The sequence below is a fragment of the Penicillium canariense genome (genome assembly GCF_028826845.1).
Source record: "Penicillium canariense strain IBT 26290 chromosome Unknown utg000002l_segment0_segment0, whole genome shotgun sequence".
Classification (NCBI taxonomy): Eukaryota; Fungi; Ascomycota; class Eurotiomycetes; order Eurotiales; family Aspergillaceae; genus Penicillium; species Penicillium canariense.
In genome coordinates, this window is record NW_026622729.1 from 1111552 (window position 1) to 1127651 (window position 16100).

Consider the following 16100-nt stretch of genomic DNA (forward strand, 5'->3'; position numbering starts at 1 on the left):
ACCTCAAACCACCACCTTCAATCAACCTAACCTAAACCCGCCAACATACTTGTCAATGCTCGCACCAGAACCCACTGAGCCGGCCTCGAATTGGGAATTCACCCCGGTGCTTGACCTTCTTAGGTCTCCCACCTGCAGGGACATCTCTGAACCCGCTCATCATGCCGGTACCAAGGTCCCTTCGTCCTCGTACGTGGGACAGTCAAGCCAACATGTCGCGTCTGATGCCGCCCGGATCCCTGAGGTCAAACGCCAACAGAGCTACCCGAAGCTGGGAGATTTTGCCTTGATATGGGATCTTCTCAGCCAGGACTCGACTTCTACCAGAAGTATCGTGTCTGAGCATACCACTGACGCCATGCCCAACGTTACTCAACAGCCTCTGAACGACGATCCCTGCGCTTTCACAATTCTCAAACGACCCTTCCACAATGGATATCCTAAAACAAAGCCTACAGAGTCTTCGGAACTTATTCCAGCCTCGACTACGTCAAACCCTCGAGTTCCCAAAGACACGACTGACGGTTCCTCTTATCTCTCCTCACGACCATTCGCTGAACCAGTCGTGATTCTAAAGCGAAATATAACCAGTCATTCTTTCAAAAGTGATGACAAGCCTTCCCATTCATTACCTCCACGCACTCCGCCGAGGCCGATCGGCAGCGCCAGCCATTCTATGGAGTCCTCCAAAGCCAAGCTCAAGTCCAAGGCTGGAGGAAAGGATAGCAAATCTAAAGTCAACGTCGAGCCAATACTCTCGGAAAGTAGTACAGGTGCCGAGTCTGACTCGAGTACTATTATATTTGACCGACCCATTTCCAAAAAGCCTGGAGTGCTTGCGTTCGTCCCGTCGCAGGTGCGCACACCCGACGCACGAGGCGATCACGATGGAACCCCACCTTCTTCCTACGACGAGGCCGATTCAACATTGAACTCAGATGCTGTCCAAAATATTATCACTACCTCCGCGGGGATTCGTGTCCTCCCCGCTCTTTACAAAACTGCGACGGAGCGAAGAATTGGGTTGATGACCAAGCTCCTCAAGGACTTTCCCGAGTATGCTCAGCTTGTGTCGCAGGTGGGACGCTCTCCAGGCTCGATCGCAAAGAATGTTGAGCCACGTCTCATCCATGTCTTTGTTGACATGTCTAATGCATGTTTTGCTATCTCATTCCCTGTGTTGTTCCGTCAAACTAACAGTCGCTCGTAGGTCATGGTGGGCTTCCACGATTCGGTAAAAGTTTCGCGGAAGATCCCCATCACCACCCGAATCCGCCGCCTACACATGTCCTTCTCCAACTTCGCTCTGATCATGGAACGGGGGCGTGTAGCCGCTAAGAGAGTCTTGGTCGGCTCAGACCGGCTACCGTCCATTGATGAAGCCGAGAAACTCGGCTACGAAGCTAACATTTTAGACCGGGTACATAAAGTCAAGCACACAACACCGCGCCCGTTCAAATTTCGAAAACCCGCCGAGGTCGTAACCCGCACAGCGTCTGGACCCGAAACGGTCGGCGTCAGCGGCGAGCGATGGGTTGAGCAAGGTGTGGACGAAATTCTGCACCTCAAGATGCTCGAGAGTATCGTGGATACGGACGAGCCGGCGACGATCGTCCTTGCGACCGGAGACGCAGCGGCGGCTGAATACTCCGGTGGGTTTATGCGTATGGTAGAGCGTGCGCTGCAGCGCGGCTGGAGTGTGGAACTCGTCAGCTTCTCGCAAGTTACTAGCTATGCATATCGGAGGAAAGAGTTTCGGACGAAATGGGGCCAGCGCTTCCGTTTGCTCGAGCTGGATGCCTATGTAGAGGAACTTTTTGATTAAATGACGCGATCATCGGGTCAAATCCAACGTTAAGCTTAGTGGAATACTTCAAAGTATAGTAGCATAGTATTCCACATTTAAATCACTGCTGTCGGCTTGCTTCTCTGTTTAGAAGGTGTATCGTTGCCCTGTAACTACGACGTATACTCCGTGCTGAGATTGCGGCTGAGGCTCTCGCACCGAGTCGACCGCCCACCATACCGTCGGGCCAACGTCATTGGACGCTTGAGCGGACGACGGCCACCCGCAGTTGCTGCCTCACGCTCCTCCTCTACCATAAATCAGACTAGGAAGCCGTTTCTGAACTTGCCCTTCTCGCGATATTTGAAATCACTTTGAGTGTCAACTGGTATCTTATCCACAACTTGCCAATCAGAAAGAAGAAGAAAAAAGTTGGGCCGTTGCGAGGGAGGTTGGCACCAAATCTCAATATCGAAGAGCGTGGGCTACTCTCCCGGCTCATTGGGACCCGATCAGCGGCCTGAGAAATCAGCTACCGAGAACACCCGGTCAAAAAGACTTTGCTTTCTACTTCAGGAAAAGCTTGGCTGGGTCATGGCTCCAGTCACTGAGCAGGACTTCTTCGGCGGGGCGATCCGCGGGGTTGTGCCGCAGCGCTGGATTGATGCAAGGTCAGTAGTATATTCTTCAACACCCCGTGCGGTGTTGATTAGACAATCCTTGAAGAATCTTGAAATCATCCAAGGATAGCCGCCTTCTCAGCAGTCCTGCTTTGCTGGGCTACCAATTTTTGTTCTGCCGTCTTCAACCAGCAAAAAGGAAAACAAGATAACGTGCTGACCCCATGATAGTAATCTCCGCGAAATCCCAGACCACCAAGAGCTTTTCCTCTCGCCAGACACGCTCTCAAACGTCATCATCGAGATCAACCAGCGTGTCTCCCGAGAAGATGCACTCACCACCTTGGCCAACTTCAGCCACCAGCATCCAACGCTAGCCATTGGCAGCGGCAGCGCACCTAGCGCCACATCGGAGACCCTCGACCAAGCTGCAGCACTGTACCATCTCAATGATCTTTGCGATGAAGGTGATGCCATGCAGATTATCATCCCGCCTACGCAGGTTACCCCAGCACGTCTAGGCGCATCCGCACCCCCGGGCTCGTCATTTAGCGCGTACAAGGGGGTGGTTGAATTTTTGACTGCTCCCCGCCGGCGAGGCGGACGTAGCGCTGTTCCTACCAATGGGACTTCTGCTTCCGTTACGGATGCGGCTGTTGCAGGGGCCACGCTTGATGGTGCATCTGGGGCTCCGTCAACATCTAAGCTGACCTGCCATTATCTACTTGTGCGGTTGGCAGCGCAAGCGACTGATCTGCTAGTGTTCTTCAATGTTCCCCATGAGGAGTTTGATAAGAACGGGGATGTGCGGAGCTTGTCAAGGGAGGAGGCTGTGGCGGAGGAGACTGTGAGTGCGTTGGTGGATCGGTTCGAGATTCGGGATTGGGGTCTTTTTGTTTAGGGATTTGGCTTTGGAAGATATTGAGTTGGGGAGTCATATGGAATGGATCGGTAATGGGCAAAGCTGGAGGTGGAGGTATGGCGGACATGCTGGGACACAGAAACTCCGACTTGGCTCACCTGGAGCCGTTAGCAAATTAGATATTAGGTAGAATTTCTAGGTAGTCAATAAAATAGTACGAACAAGTCCAATTAAGTGGTTATCTCAAAGAGAAATAGATAACAGCTGTACATGACCAATTCTAGATCCAGCTCTCGCGAAAATAAAGAGCTCAACCAAACTTCACGCTAATTCAAAACGCAAGTATGCTAAGGGCAATGAGCAGATCTTGAGATCGCCATATTTTGAACAAAAGGAAACAATTGGGCTAAAGGGGGAGGGAGGGAGGATTCTAGTCATTCACAGAGTAAACGCCCCAAGGTTTCTCGTCACATCGTGCAGCACATTCCTGGGGCCGGGCGTCGCGTTCTTCTTCGGCGACACATTGCGCGGCTTTGGCTTGATCTGCTGTAGCACACCACGGCAGGCACCGCAACGAACACGCTCCGTATTGATACTCTTTGAGTGGCGGCCATAATCTTGACCACAAGACACGCAACTCCACACATACTTGTAGTCAATCTCGTAACTGTGTTTTGTTGTCACATTGATCTGGCCACCATAGATCGGGTGGTCCTTCAGAACTTCCGCACACTCCTGGCCCCAACGCTTGAAGCTGGCGCCATGGGGGTTGTCATGCACATTGGAGACAATGTAATTGGCCAGGTGGCAGTACTCATGTGCGAGAGTGTTGATGAGCCGATATTCATCGTCGATAATCCGCTCTGCTAGCTCGATCATGGCATGGTGCTGGATCTTGCCCAGCCCCTTTTTATGGCCATCTGGTTCACGGGAAACAAGCCGTTCACCTTTCCAGTGGGCTCGACCAGCGGTTTTTTGAAGGGTCTTAGACCAGACGATTTCGACGCCGCCAGTAGCTTCTGTGAGCCGACTGACTTCTCCACCGGAGACAGCGTGGTCTAGGACGTTAAAGAAGGTTTTCGCAAAGTCAGCCTTCTTGTTATTGAATGACAGTCGGCGAGCTTTGGTAGCTCGATTCTTCTCTGCTTCTGCCTTTTTGAGGGCTGTCTTGCTGGGCGTCTTGGGTGTCTTCGGCGCCTCCACATCCATTTTTCGAATAGGTTCGAGATCGCTGCTGGTACCAGATTCACGACTGCTATTCTCGTCTTCTGAGTCGTCAAAATCTTGCAGCAATTCAATGACAGTTCGGCCAGGCGTCTTTTTCCAGCGGGTTGAATAATGGTCGTTCCAATTGTTAGTAACTTCTTGGCTCCAAAAGGCATCAGTACTCTCGCGATGAGGACTTGGTGGAATCCGACTGTTGTCTTTGGCTGGAGATCTCAGGCGTGCTCGTGATGGGCTTGATAGGGGTGTTTCCATTTTCTTGTTCGTTGGACGTAGTTCCGTGGACGAAGAGTCCCCCGCGATAATGGAACTATATTTTACGACTCGTCAGCAAAAACGATCCCTCCTGGATGATCGGAGAGATATTGTAACTCATACCGTGAGAACACCATTTCCACCTGAGAAGCTGGTTCATTGTCTCCATCTAGATTCAGCGCATTGAGCTTTGTAGAGACATGACGGTCATCCTGAGACACTTTCTTAGGGCTGTCTTGAGATGATGAAGACAACTTTGGTGTGTCAGCAGTTTCAGGTTCCAGTCGAAAGGGTACTTTCAGGAAAGTATCCTTCAGTGTCTTCTCCTCAGCGTTGGGATCAGGTCGCTTTCCTCTCATCAATCTCTTTCGGGTGGATTTGTGGGTTGGAGGCGGCCTTGGAACCTCTGCGTCTTCTGTCTCAGAACCAGACGTTTCATGGAAGCTGAGATCTTCATTGTCACTGACAATGAAGTCGTCTAGTGAGTGAAAGCTATTGTCTCCACAGTTTTCATCTGATCCGGATTCTGGGCTCACGGGGCTCAAAGGCCTATTTTCTGGACGGCTTCTGTTGGGGATTCGCGGCACGGTTCGTCTTGTTGGAGACGGCGGCGGAACGGCTTCCCTCGTTGCTGTGTATGGCTCCGGTGTATTTTCCATGATATCGTTCTCCTTTTCATAGTCGTCGGTCTCTAATTTGACGTGGGATCTTTGGCGTGGTGCCTGGTGCATCGGGAGAAGGAGGGAGTTGACATTGGCACCTTTGAGCGTTCTGGTTTTCTTTTGTTTGTTGGGTGAGCAGGATGGTGTATCTTGACCTATCTCAGCCTTGCTGCTCTCGATGGCTGAACATTCATCGGAAAAGATGTCGAATATGGCGCTTGATCCCCTACTCTGCCGTTGTGATGAGGCTCTGGATTGTGTACTGGTGCTACCGATGCTGCCATTGGAAGTCCTGCTGTTGGTAATTTGCTTTTCGGATGCCAAAGTACTGGTCGGGATTCGGTCAGCTCGTTCTTTCAAGCTTTGTTGCCGCTGAAAGTTGCTGGTCAGTGGATTCGTTGTGTTGAGTCGCGCCATCGTGATCGGGACTGGTGTGGTGGGGTCGCTCCAATCTTGGCTGAGCCAGGGTCGCGACTTCTCGGTGAAGGAGGCTTCCTGGAGAGCAAATAGGACAACCAGTGGCCCTCCGGCAAAGGCGGGACTTCTGTGTCAATTGTTGAATAGTGGTCAATGTGGTTCGGCGACAGGCTTTCTTCAGAGGGTGGGCTCTCAACGGCGAACAGTTGGCCCGGTAACCGCCCCCCAAATAAACCGCCAATATTGCCTTATCGCCAGACTATTGGCCGCTGTACATGACATACCCCGATGAATAGTGGTTATGGGGAATGAGATGGTCTCCAACACTTGACGACAAAAGGTGGGAGACATATGGATGGAAATTTTTTTTCTTAAAAAAAACTGCGATTTATGCTCTATCTCGGTTCAACACAGGCGGGAGGCAGCATTAATGAAACCTCTTGGTCATGTGCTTCATTTGTTATCGTTGCGCGCTGGATGATACATAAACTTGACTAAAACCTATCCGGTCATTGCCTAGCATCTAGTTATAGATTCAGGGTTTAGGTCAATTCAACCTCAGCCATATCTTGGTCAATATACATGCTGAGATCCCAAGTGCTGTTGCTCACGTGATAGTCACCATACCTTGTCTAGCCAAACTATTCGTATGGAATCCTCCGGCTTTCTCCAAGTGCGACCAAGTGGGTGCAGGTCGTGGGTGAGCGGCTGGCCATTCAATGCAGTCCTTAAAACGGTCGCCGGGCCCGCCGCACTCACTGGCGCAACGGTCGTCTTGAAGGTCGTGGACCACTCCGACTTCTGCCGTTCAAGTGTCTAGACGTACCTATCAAGGATTATTACCTGAATTCTACCATTTTCATTACCATTTAGCTTATCTAGGTATGTAGGTAAGTCAACCAGGGAACATGCTAATGGAATCGAATCTAATATGTTTACGCAAGCTCCACTTCAGTCAATGTCAATCCTGGGACTTTAAATCCATTCGGCTCCTCCTTCATTTTCCGCTTTATCAAACCATGGATAAGGCCAGGGAGGCTCGGCTATTCTGTTTTACAATCAAAGAACAGTCTTCCGTGAATCCCCGAACACTTCTGGACGACCAACGCATATTCGTCTCTGCGGAACTTCTGGTCATTCTTTCCCACCATAGGCCCGAGGTGAACCAAAGTGAGGAGGTCTATGTTTATCAAGCTTAGTCAAATGTAGATCATGAATTGTATTTTATCCTGATGTCTTTTATACCATCATTGGACCAAGGAGATAGAGAGACATCCTATTAAGTAACTTTATTGCATAATAGTCCATATCAATCTCTCGTGCACCGGTTAATACATACTGAAATAAAAGTTAGGAGATGGGACGTATAGACGCTGGACTAGAGGCCCTTTACTGGTAAAGGTACCAAAACATGGCGGATTCTGAAATAATAAGAGAACAAATACTGGCGTTCACTTGTGATCCAAATTCCGAAATCAAATAGTTATTTCGTATTCAGCTTCTAGTCTTGTCCTACTCCGTACTCATGTTTCCTTGGCGTTGTCATCCATCATTGAAAGGTGGCCTTCCGGCTTAGCCGGCGCCCGAAGCAGCAGTGTTGGGCGGCAGAACGCCATGTCGTCACCAACTCCCCTGTCCCTCGTTTCCTCACATTTTTCAGTGACTATCTGCGTTGCGGTACATTCCCGCCGAGGACAGGCTGAATTCAGCGTCCAGTCAATCTCCCTAATATTACGCATGGTAAATCAGGTCAATATGGAAGACCAGTATTGCGAAAGATAGGCACGAAAAAGACGGATTGAGAACTATATATCATATTATTCTACGTGAAATCTGAGTTTCTAGATTTCTCCCTTGCCAGGTCATAGGCTGCAATTTTGCTTCCACTAGCGCTATTAAATGGATTTCCATAAACTGGTGGTTCGTTATCGTTCGACTAGCGCTAGCTTGAGATACAGTAAAATGGTACCGCAAATAGTATGTTGAACGGCGTGATTCTTAAAATCACTGCCCCAACATCATTGAGATATCAGTGACTTTGCTTCAGGTCTTGGCACGATGAACGGGAAGTTGAATGTACTCCGTCGTCAAACCTTAACGCACGAGACTAGTGTGTATGGCCCGGCCGCCTCCGAGGATTGAACCCACCGGATTCACGTGGAGCGGCTCTATTAGTTAGAACTCATGATATCACTTTGCCACCGACCGGGATCAATCATGTGGTTTTAGCGGAGAAGAGGACCAATCAATACACCAGCATTGTTCCTTATCCTCTGAATCTCTACCAAAGTTACATATAAACTTTAAATACTCAAATTAGGTTATAACAATTTTTTTATTTCTTCAAAGATTATATGAGTCCCCGCACTCTGAAATATAGTTATAATTACGTGATCCGCTACCTTAATATATGGCATATAAATATTAATGGTCGCCGGATAGCCACAAATTCAATTTACATTAATTCTCAACCATACGACACAGCACCTACTTACAACCGCTCTCGCTTCTCTTGCAATGTCACACGAGGGGGATATTTGTACCCACTGCTCAGTCAAAGGTCCTAACGATGGGCCAGAGCAGGGTAAAGAAAATATTACGAATGAGAGCACTCCTTTGTCGCGAAATCTCCCCGAGAAGATATATGTATCATGCGCCTCAACAACCAGAAGAGAGCTTAAAGCAATCCTTGGGAACCCTACACCTCTGTAAGTAGATCCTACTTGCGTTTGATATCATGGTGGTCCTAATATCTAATGATCGACAGTGGCGTTATGGGCTTTATCTTAAGCTTAACCCCTATGGCCTGTGACCTAATGGAATGGAGAGGAGCTGGGGGTTTTGGAGCTGCTACCGTGTACGCCAAAATTGCGGAGCCTACTTTCCTTTTTGTGCGGGGCCGCTGACTGACTGATTGCTTGCTATAGTGGTGTTGCATACTTTTTTGGAGGATTGCTCATGATCCTCGCGGCTGTCCTTGAATTTATTCTTGGGAACACCTTTATTTTTGTTGTCTTCTCGTCTTACGGTATGGACATGAAGCCAGCCTTGATATCCATGATGCATAACTCCGGCTGACACGATACTAGCTGCATTTTGGCTTTCCTTGGCTGCAACATTAACCCCGTTCTACGCAGCCTATACTGCATACGACCCGTCAAATCCTGAAAATCCAGGATTCAACAATTCATATGGTCCGAACCCTTCCTACTGCAAGATATTCTTCCTTTGTCACTAACGAACGTGCTCATTTTAGCATTCTTCGAGCTGTTTATGGGTCTTCTATGCTTCATTTACCTCATTTGCAGCATCCGCACGAACGTTTGCTTCGTGGTAATATTTCTTACCCTTACGCTAGGATTCTGTTTCCTTGCTGGCTCATCATGGCAAGTGGGGAATGGGAATGTAAGCTTAGCCAGGTCGCTAAAGAAGGTCAGTGCCTAGCGCTTAATTGTGAACTTCATCCTACAGTTATAACCCACGCCTCCAAGTTGAAACTGAAGCTGACATTAATCTCTCTTTTGAAAGACTGGTGGTGCCTGCATGTTTGCTGGCGCAATGTCGGGCTGGTACTTCCTTCTGATACAAATGCTGCAAAGTGTGGATTTCCCTTTCACATTGCCAGTCGGGGACCTTAGTCAAGTAATAAGAGGCGCAAGTGACCGCAAAACCAAGGAAGTGTAACATCAATGATATAGCAGAAGATATGGCAGTGGTTTATTGAGTTATGGCTAAGGACAAGGGTGGAGGAGGAGCAGTCAAACAAAAGCAGTTGCTGCTTCTCGGTGCCTTGACAGAGACAAATTGGTAGGTCGGTACTGTGATTTGCTTTTTCGACGGGCTCCTAACATAAATCATGGGCGTCAATATAAAATTACAGAGTTGCAAATTTCGTTATGAGGCTATTCAAGTTATTACGGAATAGGTCAGCGTGGTGGCTAGGATAGTTCCGCCCTCAATCTGTCATCCGTTTCGGTCTTTCCAAAAGCTTCCCAAAAGGATTTTCCTGTGCATATATTACACATGGTACTATTGTATACTCCAATGTTTGCCTTTCACCGTGAAAATGCGCGAGTTGAAAGCTGAATCTGCCATATATCTGTCACATGTCCAGAATGAAAGAAGTAAGGATAGGTAATCAGTGCGTAGAGCAAACACTGGCTTCTTCCTGGCCTCACCCCTGTATCAGCGCCGACCGATCGCTACAACGGCGTTAGGTGACAGATATGTGGTTACACACATTCGAAAATAGCATCAGAACGGACCTTGCGCGGTGCCACGACTCCTCCAGGTAGAATTTCCTATAGTATAATCATTATGAGCCAATCTGAAAGACTCGAATTTGATACCCAAGGACAGGGTGGTTCGATTAAATTACATTGATTTACTCTTAGGCCTACTCTTCGTATTGCCGAAGCACCACAGAATTGTGACCCAGCAAGTCATTATGTCTGCTACATCTGGTGGAAGTCGTATTCCAGAAATTCAGCCAACTATTGAAATTGAATGAAATAAATTGAATGGGAAACGACCTTGGAATTCAGTAAAAAATAGTATCAATCTGTTCAAGTGGGCTTTTTATGAAGCAGTTTTCAAAGTCATGAAGAGTACATGAAGAATACTATTTGCACCCTGAAAGGCGTGGATAGGGCTCATCCAACATGTGCCAGCGCAATACCCGTGAAAGTCGCACCCACATTGCAGAGCGTCTGCTTATTTTTTCCATCCATATCGGATCGGTATACTGAGCCACCAAGATCGGTATAATATACGTGTTTGTTGACATGATCGAGCCGGAGTCCAATCCCCTATATCGAATGTTAGCCCATCTAGTTGATGCATTGGCACATGATACAATGTGTGAACAACTCTTACCTCATGGAGGTGCCGGCTCAAAATCTCAAATTTCGACGTAGCGTGGCCTGCAGCAATTCCGGGACTAACGGGGGCTCGGTTCAACGTATTGCCCAAGGGATATTCGCCTCTGTCTGTCCAGTACAGCATTTTCTGAGCAACATCAATCTCAAGATCAATGGGCTCAGGCAACTTGTCGAAGAGGAGTTCGATATCAGGCCGATTTGGTGCGCTTCCTCCAGGTGGCATATTGATATTGGCACGGAAGATGCGGCCTTTGCCAGATTTACTGGGTCCCTTCTGGGTCCAGTAGAATTTGCCATTCTCGGTATCAATGCAAACTCCAACGCACTAAAAAATTAACACACGTAAGTTCCAATGTCAAGTCTCGATACATAGGCATGTAGCTCACCCATCTCAACTCGTCCTCCTTTTGGGCGGAGTCCCTGAAATCGCCAGTCTGGACTATGATCTCATGCTCACTGCCATCGAAGTTGGCTCGGTGAACCCGCATACCTTCTCTATCACAGAAGTACAGCTTCTCGTTCTGATGATCGATCGCGAGCTGCTTAGGCGTATGCACTTGACCTTTGGATATGACTTCTTTGACATCTGAGCCATCAAGATTTGCGGACAGCACCGATCCATTGTTTTCTGATGGAACCCCCATTTGGGTCCAGAAGATTCGCCCGGTTGATAGGCTAACATCAATACCATCTGGCGTTTCAAGGCCGCTTAAAATAGCCCGCCAAGTAGTGCCGTCGGCAGAGGCAACAATGAGTCTCCCAGAGTTAAAGTAATCCGCGTGGACATTCTCACCAAAGCCTATGTCCAAGAGGTAGATTGTGGGAGCAGCCAGATTTTCTGTGCTGCACTCCTCCTTTCCTTTGACTTTAGTCGTATATCCAGGTGGGTAGAGGCCACCTTTGCCAGACTTGGCTCCCAGCTTGCCTTGCGCGATGTAGTTCTTTCTGAGAAATTCAACGGTGTTGGTCGGATCCAGATGACGCTCTTGAATATAGTTATCTTCAATAAAGGCAACTGTGTCAAGGCCAACGGCGTCCATCAATGCGCACGGGCCTGGCTTTTTATCGCCAAACATCTCAGCCTTCTCAGGTGGTTAGTATGGAGTTGGACCTAAAGCGGAACTATATGTACACTCACCCACAAGGTGTCTATTTCCTCAGCATCGCTGACCCCTTCTGCGAGGATCTTTATGGTTTCACGCTTGATTGCGGCCCAGAGACGGTTGAAAATAAACCTGCTCATAGTCAGACCAGAACACCGCCAACCTAATCGAGGGGCTTACCCAGTGGATTCCTTTCGAGCAACAGCTGGGAGAAGGCCGACGTTCTTGTGCTGTGTAACAAGGAAGGGGAATATTGCCTCGTCAGTATAAGTACTGGTCATCAACTCCACGGTCCTCGTCGTTGGCGGCATGGTGTAGTGGACATTCAGAACCCGCGTTCTCCCGTTCGCATCCACTTCATCCAACATTAAGCTTGATTTGTAGGATGATGAATTGGTACCCAGGATACAGTCTGATGGTGCCTTTCGGGCGAGCTCCCCGAATATAGAAATCTTAAGACCTAGCTTTTCTGGAACTGCCTCGATTACAAACCAGGCGTCTTTGACAGCAGAATCAAGGTCTTCAACCGCACTATATGTGCCTTTCTTCGTAACGCTGGTGGTTGAGAGGATTTTTGAAAACTCGGCGACATTGTTGTCGATAAAATGAATAGCGGCGCTTCTCTGCTCAGGACTGGGGTCTCTAATGATGACATTGTAGCCACCAGCTACCCATGAGCAGGCAATTCGACGACCTATAATTTGTAAATATTTGCTCACAAAGCCATTGTAAGGCACAAATTCTTCCTCACCAAGGACTCCAGCTCCTAGAAGAGCGACGGGGCGCTCGCCAATTGTTGGTGCTTTCCATGAAGGCATACTGGGATTTGCTTTGCGGGATGGTTGAACCAGTCTGATTGAGTTAACGGATGATAAAGAATTGACGGCCGATGGGAGCTTGTCCTTTCCCTGGTTGAATTGTCGGTTGTGCTAAAGGAAAGTAGATGGCTCGGTTTTACGGGTCTCCTTCTGTTCATATACTTTGATAAGCAGCGTGATTATTTTCAAAATTTGACTACCGGTTTATTATAATAGGCGGCCAGTATGGCCCTAATCAGGAGGATTGATTTTGCAAACAGCACGATGTTCTTTTAGTGGACTGCATTGATTCCTTTCCATTCCGATCATGCTTTTTCCAATGCTAGGAAGGACAAATAGCGGGCCTGGGCCTTCTGATGTCGTGGCTTTCGATCACCTGGTTCCCTCCATCCGTGGATCGTAGGAAAGTCATGCTCTCATTACTACCTACGGGTCGTATTTTCATGCTGAGGGACGGTCCGGAGCCAGCGGGCATTGGTCCACTAGCACTTGTGGCGTTTGACTTTGACCCAGAGCACAATGCCACGCGTCATGAGTATTGAGGGGTAAAATCTAGAGTCCCGAAAGAATCGCTTTTTTTATCCGGCGTCAAACTCAAACTCGGGAATATATATACCTGAACCATAAAGCGTATTAAACACCAAACAATGTAAGTTTTGTGGGGAGTTTCCAGTGGGGTCATGGGATGAGAGAATAAGGTTTTGGACACGTTCAGCCACTATCCATAGATTTACAGCTAACCCTTATTTTTGGCTTTCCGAATCTACAACTTGCACTTAGGTACCGTTGAACAAGTACGACCGGACCCAAGATTTCTCGAAGCACACACGACTTCCGAAGCTTCCGCCACACGTGACCTCTTCGCCGTTGGACAAGGTTTGAGTTAGGTAGCAAGATATTGGGGACCATGGTTGATTGGAAGACTAGACCAAATGACTTATCCAGCGAAATCCGAGAAAAATAGTTTCGGAGAATTGTCGTATCTCCATGATGGGAAATGGGGGTACAAGTTTCGGTTTCTGGTCTCACATCATCCTTTCCAATCAAAATCATTTAGAAAGTATTTCTCGCTCTTGTCCCCCACTGAAAATATTCGGTTCTCTACTAGGAAACATTCCTAAGATATCGTGCATTCCTCCAGCGAAGATCTTGAACAAATATTTCGTTGTTGACAATATGTCCCAAAACGATACCACCGATAATGAGGTGATCACCAGAGGGGCGGTTGCGAGACATGCCACCAAGAATGACTTGTGGGTAATCTTGCATAACAAGGTGTGATATTTCCCATCGCGTTGCAAAACCTGAGACTTACGCCAAGTAAAGGTTTACAATATTACACCCTACCTTGAGGAACGTGAGTTCGCCCAGCCATATTTCTTTTCTTCCCGTTGCGCTAACAGGCAGAAAGATCCTGGAGGGGTAGCTATCTTAGTGGAATCCGCGGGCCAAGACACCACCGAAGCATTTGAAGACATCGGCCACAGCACTGATGCACGGGAGGTCTTGGAGAAATATCTCGTTGGCAGACTACCCGATAATGTTAGACTCACTCGAGTACTGTTGGATTGGGAGACACTTACAGGTCGAATAGGAGCGGTCTGAAACAACTACGACGGGGGCGGCTGACATCACGCTCACTCCCCGAGAAACCTTTGCCCATAAGGAAGATGCCGCCAGCAAGAAGAAAGCCGCCAGCAAGAAGCAACTTCAAGCTCTAGCTTCAGCTATTTCTATTGGCCTTTTTTTTATCACTGGGATTATCTTTCTCGGTACGAGATCGAGTAAAGGTTTATTCGCACTCGACAAGGCTGGTGGATTTTGGGCTGGCTTTTGCATTTCGTCTGTCGCTAGCGCATTCATGGCGGTAGCAGCGACGTTCTGGTTCAGCTCTTTGTTCAAAGGCAAAAAGAAACTTCCATTTCCTGCGCATATCAAAGCTGGACCTGTCATTGCTAGGAGACGGGCGATCAACTCTGGATTCTTGAATCCACGAGAATTCAAGAGCTTTCCCCTCGTGGAGAAACATAAGATCTCTCCGGATACTTTCCGATTTGTCTTCGGTCTTCCGGAAGCTGGTTCCATTCTGGGGTTGCCAACAGGCCAACATGTCTACATACGGCATGAAAATGACAAGGGGGAAATGGTAAGTCGGAGCTATACTCCAGTGTCGAGTAATCGCGAACGAGGACGGATGGAGCTGGTCGTGAAGACCTATCCCAACGGCTTCATGTCGCAATATCTCGCAAATCTTGCAATTGGTGATAAGGCAGATTTCCGGGGCCCTGGTGGAAAGATGAAATATACTCGGTATCTGACTCGGGAAATGGGCATGATTGCTGGTGGCTCAGGTGAGTACCATGTCGATGCGCGCTCTAAGATTAGCGGGGAATGTAACTCACACGAACGGTTGCAGGAATCACACCTATGTTCAGGTAATATGTCCCATCTACTTTTAAGGGCTGTATGCTGAAACTGTTAAATTTTAGTATCATAAAAGCAGTTTGCACCAACGAGAAAGACAATACAAAGCTTAGCGTGTTGTTTGCCAACCGAACCGAAAAGGATATCCTTCTTCGCGAGGAACTTGACGATTATGCTCGAACCTTCCCCCACAAATTCAAGATATGGTACGTCTTGGATTCGCCCCCAGATGGATGGCAATACGGCAGTGGACACATCAACAAGCAGTTAATCCAAGAGCGACTCCCGGCCCAAAATGGGGAAGAGTCCAAGATCCTCTTGTGCGGTCCTCCGGGGATGCAAAAGGCGATAACCAATACCCTAGTCGAGCTGGGGTTCCATCGACCAACCGCTGTCGCACACGTTACGGATGAGGTCTTTGTCTTTTGAAAACTGGCAGGTGTTTCCCGACAGAAATCCTGCCAGCACAGGTGTTTTTTGCTTTCGACCTTCTATTGTCCACTGCAGATACATGTGTAAATTAAACTTCAACCCGCGGGTGTATTTAAAAGTTGCTGTGCTTACTTACCATATTCAGATGGCGACCAGTCACTATCATCGAGCGGACCGCATTTTATCTACATATGAAATAAACCTTCTCAGAGTGCTGTCTCAGCCTCCATGGCCTGCAATAAAGTAGTTCCGTCCTGAGAAGATCCCATTATATTACCCAAACACTCATATGTGGCCAGTCAGTACTTATTGAAAAATCTACTCGACCAAAATATCCATTTAAGTAGTGAGCATACCGAGACTTGAATTATATCTCAACATATTTTGCAGGTATTCTGTTAGTAGTTCTAGATGATAACTTCTCATACCTAGGCGAACTCCGAAAGCGAATACAAAAGTGGAATGCTTGCCAGTTGATTGAAATACGTCAAAAGAATCATTGGATGATAGTCCTTAGTGTACGATGAGCTTCAAAGCTCACAGTTTATGCACACGGAAGCCCCGGTCCTCGTCTCTGCTGACTACAAGTTTCCCACGGACTAAGCAAAGCACATCTT

At 48.1% G+C, this 16100-nt stretch overlaps 7 protein-coding genes across 7 annotated transcripts; 5 read left to right on the forward strand and 2 right to left on the reverse strand.

Annotated features, from left to right (window-relative positions):
• Positions 1-55: 55 nt before the first annotated feature.
• N7482_003620 (NYN domain-containing protein) lies at positions 56-1825 on the forward strand (the record flags this gene model as incomplete). The annotated part of the gene is made up of 2 exons (XM_056685745.1): positions 56-1153; positions 1211-1825. The coding sequence occupies 2 exons, from the start codon at positions 56-58 to the stop codon at positions 1823-1825; spliced, it is 1713 nt and encodes a 570-aa protein (XP_056544487.1).
• A 555-nt stretch (positions 1826-2380) lies between these two features.
• Positions 2381-3307, forward strand: mog1 (Ran GTPase-binding protein MOG1; the record flags this gene model as incomplete). The annotated part of the gene is made up of 2 exons (XM_056685746.1): positions 2381-2457; positions 2638-3307. The coding sequence occupies 2 exons, from the start codon at positions 2381-2383 to the stop codon at positions 3305-3307; spliced, it is 747 nt and encodes a 248-aa protein (XP_056544488.1).
• A 399-nt stretch (positions 3308-3706) lies between these two features.
• Positions 3707-5826, reverse strand: N7482_003622 (SprT family zinc-dependent metalloprotease; the record flags this gene model as incomplete). The annotated part of the gene is made up of 2 exons (XM_056685747.1): positions 3707-4802; positions 4871-5826. 2 exons carry the CDS (start codon positions 5824-5826, stop codon positions 3707-3709), a joined length of 2052 nt encoding a protein of 683 aa, XP_056544489.1.
• A 2517-nt stretch (positions 5827-8343) lies between these two features.
• Positions 8344-9064, forward strand: N7482_003623 (GPR1/FUN34/yaaH family-domain-containing protein; the record flags this gene model as incomplete). The annotated part of the gene is made up of 4 exons (XM_056685748.1): positions 8344-8534; positions 8594-8683; positions 8754-8854; positions 8916-9064. The coding sequence occupies 4 exons, from the start codon at positions 8344-8346 to the stop codon at positions 9062-9064; spliced, it is 531 nt and encodes a 176-aa protein (XP_056544490.1).
• N7482_003624 (transcriptional activator of ethanol catabolism AlcS) lies at positions 9018-9510 on the forward strand (the record flags this gene model as incomplete). The annotated part of the gene is made up of 2 exons (XM_056685749.1): positions 9018-9316; positions 9426-9510. 2 exons carry the CDS (start codon positions 9018-9020, stop codon positions 9508-9510), a joined length of 384 nt encoding a protein of 127 aa, XP_056544491.1.
• A 968-nt stretch (positions 9511-10478) lies between these two features.
• On the reverse strand, positions 10479-12627 carry N7482_003625 (uncharacterized protein; the record flags this gene model as incomplete). The annotated part of the gene is made up of 5 exons (XM_056685750.1): positions 10479-10634; positions 10702-11031; positions 11093-11788; positions 11845-11941; positions 11990-12627. The coding sequence occupies 5 exons, from the start codon at positions 12625-12627 to the stop codon at positions 10479-10481; spliced, it is 1917 nt and encodes a 638-aa protein (XP_056544492.1).
• A 1176-nt stretch (positions 12628-13803) lies between these two features.
• Positions 13804-15480, forward strand: N7482_003626 (uncharacterized protein; the record flags this gene model as incomplete). Its single annotated transcript, XM_056685751.1, has 6 exons — positions 13804-13902; positions 13954-13984; positions 14039-14169; positions 14222-14978; positions 15044-15062; positions 15117-15480. The coding sequence occupies 6 exons, from the start codon at positions 13804-13806 to the stop codon at positions 15478-15480; spliced, it is 1401 nt and encodes a 466-aa protein (XP_056544493.1).
• Between the last annotated feature and the right edge of the window lie 620 nt (positions 15481-16100).